At 37.3% G+C, this 9,853-nt stretch overlaps 1 protein-coding gene across 1 annotated transcript in view; it reads right to left on the bottom strand.

Moving 5' to 3' along the window:
• Nucleotides 1–310: 310 nt before the first annotated feature.
• VAV3 (vav guanine nucleotide exchange factor 3) overlaps nt 311–9,853 on the bottom strand; it is a 147,523-nt gene continuing 137,980 nt past the window's right edge. The window contains exons 26-27 of the mRNA XM_058808132.1: nt 4,188–4,339; nt 311–2,791 (exon numbers count right to left, since the gene is read on the bottom strand). Coding sequence (XP_058664115.1) covers nt 2,750–2,791; nt 4,188–4,339 — 194 coding nt within the window. The 3' untranslated portion in view covers nt 311–2,749. The remainder of the gene's footprint in view (nt 2,792–4,187; nt 4,340–9,853) is intronic.

The raw sequence follows: 9,853 nt of genomic DNA, 5'->3' as shown, positions 1-9,853 counted from the left end.
AAATATCAAAAATCAATAGTATATGACTGATTCTATATAGCTAAAAATATAATAAATTTTTTAAAAACCCACACAAAACAAAGAAGCCTCAGCACCTTCCTGGCACAAGTCATATTACCCTGACAATAAAAAGTTCTCAGGGAAAGCTGTACTATCCCACTTACATTGACAGCTCAGTTTTACAGCTAAATAAGGATTATATAAACCTTCGAGACAAAAACAAACCATTATCAACTTCTCACAATGAGAAGGTGGTGAGACAAATGAAGCACAACCTTCACAGCAGCAAACTACACATTTTGACACATCATTAAACAAAAAAATTAACCAGTTTATTATATTTAACATATTTACAAAATAGTACAAATTAAAGTACTGTAACTCCATTATTGCATGACATAAAACAACTCCATACAGATAAAAGCAGCACATGAAATAGATGCTCCAGAATATTTAGGAAGTCTTTGGTACTCAAAATATAGTTTAAGATGCAGCATTAACTCAATCAATACAGGGCATTAAACACAGACAATGATATGCAGATTTACACCACAAAAGTAAAGTTTACCTATGGCTTTCATTCTTCTGAAAGGATGACTACTGGACTCAGGAATCGCTTAAAAGCTTTACAACATTTTTAGGATGGAGAGAATACTCAAAATTATTCTAAAGCCAAGCTGTTGAAAATGATTGCTATATTTTTCAACTCATACTGAATTTAACTGCCTCGTCTCAGAACTATGTGACAGTAAAGCACTAAACACTTCACAGACCTAGAGCCTATTCCTCTACCCCTTAAGCAGGCAAAACTGGGAAAGAATCATCTTTGTCTCCTTAAGGAATATAGGATTAAGCCCACAACAGACAATCAAACTGCATGGCAAAACATGATCAAAGACTGCATACTCTAGCCTACACTGCTGTACACGTCATTTACAAAATTTTTATGCATCATCTACATATTTACAAATGCTCTGAATTACTCCATCAAGTAATGTATTCAACACAATCACAGTTTACATCATTTTGAGGTAAATCCTTGAAAAGTTAGAGCATGGGCAGAATTTCATCTGCAAGGCTGAATCTCTCAAGTTTCTAAGGAGAAGCTCCTCCCCTTGCCCTGGTCACACAGCACTGCCTGCCAGGTGTGGCACGGGGGTAAGAGTTGCAGAGATGAAGGGGTTTTTGTGAACTCTCTGTGTTGTGCTCGATTCTCCTTGATAGCCAGGAAAGGCCAGAAAGAACCAAAGAATCCCAGGGGTAGCCAAAGAAAAACCCAAATATGTACTAGCAGATTCTGCTCTGTGGACAAATAGTGGAGATTATGGTGCTTGTAGACTGGGACAGCACTGCAGGGTTAAATTGTGCAGTGACAGTGCACACTAACTTTAAGATGCCAGCAGAAAAAGAGAACAGGCAAAAAGCAAAAGAGAGGATGTAGGACAGGATGAATTAACTTCATTTAAGAGCTTGATTTTCTTTCAAGTTTTCAAGTGACATTACTTAAATATCTAGAACTGAATATCTGAAGACATCATCCACATTTATTTTAGCTTGTAACTACATTTCTAACTCTTCATAATTACAGTAAACACTGCCTCATCAAGCAGTGGACACCACTTTACAAGGCCTGGCCTTTCATGCTGGCTAACCTAGACACATTTGGGGATGCTCAGAACACTGCAACAAGACAACTCCCTCATTGAACTGCCATTGACATCTCAGGCAACAAGAAAGGAAAGGGCAGAAGGAAGTTTGCAAGTTCCATTTGCATTCACAAAAGGTGATAGAAACTCCTGTATAACTAGGAAAAGACAGTACTGAATTGAAAGCATTGAAGCTCATCTAAGTCAATCAAAAGGTTAACACTTTTGTTCTTGAGAAATTACATCATCTTGCATTAGTATTTTCTCCTTCAGAATAAGTCTGCAATATTTATTTAATGTTATTGCTGAAAACTTTCAGCTCATCTTGTCATGACTATCCCCCAGCTGCACTTTTATTGTCAGCTGCTTAAATGAAAACCTCACATAAAAAGGCTTGAGTTGACAATAAAGGATCACACTATTCCACTTTGTGAATGTTTTTTAAAGCAATACCACATCACTACACCTTTTTAGAATGTCTTTTAACAGATTGTTAGAAGATCTAGGCAGGACCTCAAAGTAGCCAGTTAAGTAATTACATATGTATGAATGCTACTCATATTTACTATACATTTCTTCAGAATGTTTTTGTGAGTTTAAAATGGTTTGTAAGCTGATAAGTAAAGTAGTTTGATGTCTCAAGACAAGTCTACTGACTATACTTTATGCCCACTGGAATGATTGAAATTTGTTTTCTGCATGCAGTGATAAGAAATAAGAAGCCTTCATCTCCTTGTACCATCACAGATGTTAGCTGGAAGAGAAATGTTAAATATTCAGCCATTGCTTGTACTCATGGTGTAGTACAGGGTGAAATGCAGAGGAACAAAGAATTTTGTTTTCCAGAGATCTTCTGGGAAGGTGAGGGTTGGACTTTGTACTGATCCCCAGTGATGGCAAACTGGCAGCTTGTTTCTTGCACAGCTCTGGGGAAGGTAATAATCTGTCAGCCCAAACTTCTGTATAAATCCCAACATTAAGATTGGAAGGTTCAGACAGGCAAAAGTGTTGCTGTTTAAATACTTAACAAGACCAATACCACATTGAAGATATAAATTTTTACAATCCCTGAAACTGCTGGTCAGCAGAAGATAGTTTTTAATTCATTCGTCCTCTTCAACATAAGTTGATGGAAACCAGCCCACCTAAAAAGGGGAAAAGCAAAACAAAATAATACATGAGATGCACAAGGGTTTTTTGTTTTTTGTTAACGGTTGTCCTAGGCACAGCAAGGATGGGTCTGTTCTGTATATATATTAAAAAGATTACAAAGATAAAGACAGAGTCTAGTGTCCTACACTTCAGAAGTTATAAAGTTATCTACATTCTGAAACTATTGATGTGTCTAATAAGCTTAATGTAAGACATACAGTGACACAATGTCATATATTTCTTATTTTATGTATTTGCTTTAGATTTCTTCAGACTTCTTTATACCCAAAGTCAATTTAACATGCATGAAAGAACTCAAAACCAAACCTAGAGCATGACTAGAAGGGGTGACCACAGAAATTTTTAGACTACCTTGCCAAAATATCTCCAGAGGTAAATTTATAATGTCAAGTCCAGGCTATGAAAGTTACCAAGGAATGCCAGCACTTAACAGGGCATCTGTTAGAACGTGGGCAGCTGCATTACAGTGAGTTGTTAAGCTTTCTACACATGTAAAATGTATATAGCACAATGGGTATTTCTTCTGCTTCCCTATTTCTTCTGGTCTAATTGACTATTTAAAAAGCTGAAACCATTTAACTTTAACATAACCAAGCTCATGTACACAATAAAAAAGATTCTCCAAATTGCATAAAGCAGTAAGTCTGGACATTCACTTCAACTGCACTTGCAACCATCATTTCCAGCTTCAGACAATTTGCAGTCTTCTACCTCACATCCCTTGACCCTGAACTCAGCATTTTAAACATGGAAACAGCAGTCTCAAATGCTTCTGACTAATCTGCATTATAAGGCAGTAAACTAAGATTGAAACAGTAAACCCTTTATAGGTCAAAACTGAAACTTCACTTCCAAATCTCAGAGCAGGGTGTAAAGTGAGTTCATAAAATTCCCTGCTAAATGTGTCACTTCATCTGGGCCACATTCCTAGAGATCAAAGCAGCAGCCTTCTATAAAAAGGTGGTTGGTTCCATTGCATTGTGTTCTGGCAGAAAGATGTGGGAAATCATTCTGTGGTAAAGTGCTAAAGAGAGCTCCACAGCACCAGGAACCTGACCCCAAGTATCTGTGTGCAAAACAGTTCAAGAAAGGTCAACTGTAGCAGTGCTATTAATCCTGGTTATTTTCCAAACATATAACCTAGCCCAAATATTCAGCCTGCTAGGTCACATTAAATAACCAATAATTTAGATGCTGGGAAAGCTACCTGGCAAGAGTTCTGCCTCACTGCTATGAAACAAAGATGAGAACATGCTCCATCTTTTGCATTTAAATACACAATGTAGGATCACACTTTTTTTTTTTTAACAAAATCACTGTCAGTGAAGGCAGAAAGAAACACAGGAAAAGGAAAATAAATAGCCTTACCCTCCCATTTACTTCACCTCTCCACCAGCCATTGGCACTCATCTTGGTGTAAATTTTGACCACGTCCCCTTTGAGCAAGGACAGCTCCCGCATGTCCCGGGCACAGAAGTCGTACCTGGCTATGGCAATGCCAATCACCTTCGGGCTCAGCACTGGAAGGAAGCACATGGTGAGATTAGTATTAGGGCTGCTTGAGGGGAGGCTGCCAAACCACTGTAAACAGAAATACTGTAAAATAAAAAACAAGGATTCAACATACAATGGCATTCATTTTATGCAAAACATCTGCACTACAAACATCAATAAGACTTAAATGTAGGTTAATGGTATAAAAGCTGAAGAGATTATTTTTCTGTCATTTTTTGAAAAGTCCTCTTTATTTTTAGAAGAAAAATCAAACTAGATGAGCCATAAATAAAATATTCCCCACCCTAAGATTGCTAAATACATCGCAATTATTTTATTCTTGTGCTTCATAATAAAATTTGCTGCCAGTTATATACATCAACATATTTTACAGGTCACTGATTTCCTTCCAAAAGAATTATTAGCATTTACAGTTGATTTAACTTTAGACCTCTAATGAAGCAAAACAAACAGAATAAGGTGCTGTTCTTTCAAAAAACAACTCCCAAGTTAAATATTAATGCACTTAAAACTGGAAGCTAACATCAGCATGAGCAAAAAGTTACACACTTTCTACAGGAAATTTCCACGGATCATTTGTCACAATCTGCATTAATATTGACTGATGTAAATCTATTCTTTTCAGGAGTTCATTCTGTAAATCACCATTGAATTTTTCTATAAAATTAAGGTTCAGTGAAATTAACACTTTAAAGTTTCAAGGTACATCAATAGAGAAGAATTTTGCCAATGTAAAGCCCAGACATTTTAAACAATAAAAAGCTGTGAAGAATTTTTAAAAAGCAAAGGCACAAAAAGCCTCACTTCAAAAACCATCATTTTTCCAAATAGTTTTATAGGAAATTGTTCCAACGCTGATGTAGAATGTCCAAACTTGCAAAAGAAATCCTCAATGATTCCAGTGTGAGGACAATGAGAGGAGAGTAGGCATGGCCTAACAGATAAAAGACCTTTGGAAATGCCTTTAAGATTCTAGTTTAGCAGTGCCCTCAACAATGTAATACCATGAATTCATATCTAGGTGCCTTTAATTTAAATCGAGAACCCAAAACACAGCAGATGAGCTGAGAAACCTTAACAGTTTTTGTTCTGCTTGTGTTGAGGTTTTCTTCTGACTCCAATGGATCATAGACACATAATAGTATTAAATATCTGAAAATCATAATATGTTCAAATACTTTCAGCTTAAAGAGAAAATATAAACAATTTATTTTAAACTAACAAGGAATACTACATGTAAAATATTATTAGATATATCACAGAAATAGAATGCCTAAAACCCGGTTTTGATAACAGATAATGTTTATATCATGTCACTAAAGCTTATTCCAGCCCTTCTGATTGCTTATGGAGAGTATGCTTATCAGACACCTGATAAGTTATGTAAAAGATGCCATATAACAGAGAACCAGCCTCTCAGTTTATTGCTTATATTGATGTTGCAAAACCCTAGGTGCTATATTAAGCACATTGAAGCTCAAACATGCTTTTTTACCCCCTCTTAGCCAGTCAGATGTAGATGGCACTTGTTTAGACCCTGACATGAATGTAATGTCCTATACCTTATCAGCATTGCAGTAATCAATTTTACAGGGAAAGAGCATATCATGGGCAGCAATTGTTTTGGAGAAAGGAAAAAAGAGGAGCAATTATTGATTGGAGGGTCAGTAAGCATTCCCAGGCATGCAGCATTCACTGACAGATTTGGAGAAGCATTGCAGGATGCAAGATGTGATTCTGGGGAGCAGGGTATAATTTCAGATTCTAGAAAGATAAAGGGGCAAGGAAAAATTAAAGGAAGCAAAGATGAAGAAATTTGTGAAAATGGGGAAGAAAATAACTAAGAAGGAAAGAAACGCATAGACAAAGAATAAAAATGGAAAATAACAAGGAAAATTAGGATAGAGAATAAAGAGGAGCACATCTGGGGGAAAGGAGGACTTTTAACTCTTTTTCAAGTCACAAAGCATAGAGGAAAAGGAGAAAGAAGCAAGAGAAATCAAAACCATATATCTTCAAAAGTCTTGAGGCAGAAAGTAGCAGAATTTAGATTAATTTAGAATCCAAGATCCATATTTTCAAATAAAAGTGAAGCTCATGATAGCAAATATATAAAAGTAAGCCAGATGAGTGATGGAATACAGGAAAATGACAGTGCTAATTTTTTTTTTTTTTTTTTTCGAAAAAAAGATTAACCATATCTCTCTGCTGACACAATCACAAAAACACCTTGAGTAGAGGCTATCAGCCCTGAATTCCCAATTAGTGCTGTCCTGGGATAAATAAAATTGAGGGAAGACAACACATGGAAAGGACACCTGGACAGATGGGAAAGCGAAGCAACACTGAGTGAAGGACAGAAAGAGGATAGCTTCAGGAAGAACTCAGAGAGAGAATGGGATTAACAGCCTAGATTGATGGAAAGAAAGGGCCAACAGGTGGATGAATGACAATGAGAAATTAAAAGGAGTGGGGAGGGAAAGAGAAAGTGTTAAAAAAGAAAAGAAGCTGTTAAAAAGCAGTAATAAATAAACCTTGTGTAATAGAAGGGAGATATTCAGAGAACTAATTGGAAATAGAGTGAGAAATCCAAAGGAGGCAAATGAAAAGTGAATATGTGAATGAGAAAAATGTGCTTTTACTTAATCCAGCCTTTCCTTCTGCAAACAGAAGATGATGACTACAGGAACTATCATCAGCTTTGATTTACACTGGAGTATATTGGACATTACCAGTGAAATAGATGTGCTGCAAATGAATTTTAATACTAGTTTGAGCCACTGATGATGCATCTGGGGTGCAAACAACAGAGGTTCCCTGTGATCACAGCAGGCTGGTCTAGCTCGCGTGCTTGAATTCCGTGAAGGTCAATGTAGTATTATTAAAGCTGAGAGAAGTTGTTTCTCTCTCCTTGTGCTCTGGCCTCCTCATAAATCTGCAGCCACTGCCCTGAGGGTTGCTCCTGTGTATTAGTTTCCAAGCTCCTTGAAGCCATGTACATTTACTGTTTCACCAAACCCCAGTGCCCTTATCCAGGCACAGGCAGCACCTTCAGTAGGGCTCAGCAGTCAGCTTAACCTTCTCCTCTGTTACCAGCTTCCAGATCAGCAGAACTAAGCCACCACTGAAGATACTTTTGAAAAAAATACTTGTAATGTCATGAAATAAGTATTTGGTCTTCTAATGTAGGCAAATTATTGGGCTATTTTTAAAAAGAAGGCAAATATATGAAGCTCTCAGAATATAATCGGTAGATATGGTTAATTAAGCACTGCAGATCAATGTTTTCCTTTAATATTTTGTACTTGTGTAACAAAATACTTAAACTGGCATATTGTGATATGTAAGACATTGAATTGATACCTATTATTATAGTTATTAATGAATTTTCTGATACAGCAGTTTTTCATATTAAGAATGTCATTATAATTTATTGAAACCTCATTGTGGGAATATATGGGAATGTGTGATAAGGTTGAAATAACTGAGTCTTGATTGCTGTTCTATCACCGTAGGCCACTTCACAATTTTATTCTCATGGAACAGATACCAGTTTCAGTAAGAATGGAATTTACAGTCAAGTACTGGGCAGCTGAATGCAATATGTCCTCTCCTATCCCTGCCCAAAAGGACAAAAGCTCAGAGTATTTACCTTGAGCAAAGAGCTAAAATTTAACTCCTTCAATGTTGTTTCAGATCAGGTGAGGCTTCGGGGAGTCCAGCTGAGCGTCACCACCACAGGGCAAACAGCTACACCAAAATGGCTTTCCGCAGATGCGCCCTTTATAAAGGCAAATGTCAACTGGAAGGGCACCCTCTAGCTTGGATTCTCAGTCATTGTTGCGACTACTGAAAGGAAGTATCTGCCCCAAAAATATCTATATGTAATGGAAGAAACAGCGGAGGGGCAAAACATCCAAGTGTAGCCCAAGACATGGAGACTGAAATCCTTGGGGTGAATCAAGGGAGGGGTCACCAGAGATGCTCTCAGCACAAGTAAGCTCAGTAACCACTCTCCTACAAAGCTGCCACCTAAGTCCTTTTCCCCTCAGGAAACTATGGGAAGCCCCAAGAATCCTTCTCAGAGCACTAAATAATTTGGACAGTCTCTGTGGGGCAGGTGTAAAACATACTGCCCACTGAGATCTGGATGACTCCATCTGCATTTGTGCTGGACACCTCCCTTCCCTAGGGCAAAACCCAGCCCCACTCCTGCTCTGCACACCCCAGGCAGTGTCCTCCACCCCTGTACACAAAGGCAGGCCAGTGTAGCCTGAGCAAGTGCTGCTTTCTCCACATCAGCAGCTCCTTCCACCTGCTCCTCAAAGGCATTCACCTTTCTACTGGCAAAATTCTTCTTAAATTGTCCAGTGGCGCAGTTCACCTCTTTGCAGACCAAATCTTAGAGATCAGAGCAAGTGATACCCATACTGATGCACTGACTGAGGCCACCAATGTTACTACTTTTAGCATTATGCAGCCTCTTTGAAATGATTGCATCTATTAAAGCCAGACATGGTTAAATGGAAATAAAGAAAGCCATATTTAGAAAACAGACGGGCAAAATTAATTAACAATGTTAATGCAGAGTTTAAAGAAAGCATTCTCTAAAAAAAAAAAACCTACTGTATTCTAAGATGCTACTGCAGTATGTTTTGCTGCAGGGATGGGACGAATGTATTATTTACCAGCAAGCACTGAGATTTCCATGTTTGCGCATTTGAACAAATACATTGAAAATACGTAGCTCATAGATGTCAACTGCATAGCAAATTAACAGTCAAGTGGTCTTGAATCTGCTGCAACTATTGAGCTTTGCAACTCCTATTCAAACTGCTTACTGCAATAAGCAGTAATAATTCAAAAGTTCAAGAGTTTTATTTTTGTTACATTCCAAGAAAAACAAGTAATAACTCAGTTTTTTGAGTCAGAGAAGACCTGAAGTATTAGATTCGTCCCTTCCCTCACTTGCTGCACACAGAAACAACAGAAGCAAATTTAGAAGAAATATAAAAGCAGTAAAGCAGTACCTGACCAGAAAGGAGTGGAGGAAGGGGGAACAAAGCTGTAGTCTGGAGGAGTTACAAAAGAAAACCCACAGAACAAAGAAGGGGCTTAGAGGAGAAAAAAAAGAGAAAAAGAGAAAAGCAAAAGAATATTGAAATATTGGCATAAGATTTAAATAATAGTTTTTTAACTATATAATTCATTGATAATAAGGAAACTAAGGTTCCCTACTAAGGATGTCTGCAAGGAAATTGACTGTAATAACTAGAAAATTTGGATCTATGATTTAATTTTTAACAATTGCATTTTTCAGAGTAAAGTAGGCAGAAGTCACTCATTTAGGGCTTCAGAAAAGTAAATTGTAACTGCAGCCTCTTGCAAATATTTTCAGATTTAACAAAAGTTTTTTTAATTCTTTGTGTGTCCCACTTCTTACCATTACAAAAGCAAGAACTCATGCATACATAAATCCTCTTAATCCCAGCAACACTAGTCACATGCCCTTAATTAGG

Source organism: Ammospiza caudacuta, chromosome 7 (genome assembly GCF_027887145.1).
Source record: "Ammospiza caudacuta isolate bAmmCau1 chromosome 7, bAmmCau1.pri, whole genome shotgun sequence".
NCBI classification, from domain to species: Eukaryota; Metazoa; Chordata; class Aves; order Passeriformes; family Passerellidae; genus Ammospiza; species Ammospiza caudacuta.
The sequence above is the reverse complement of the archived record's forward strand: the minus strand, read 5'-3'. Positions and strand labels throughout refer to the sequence as shown.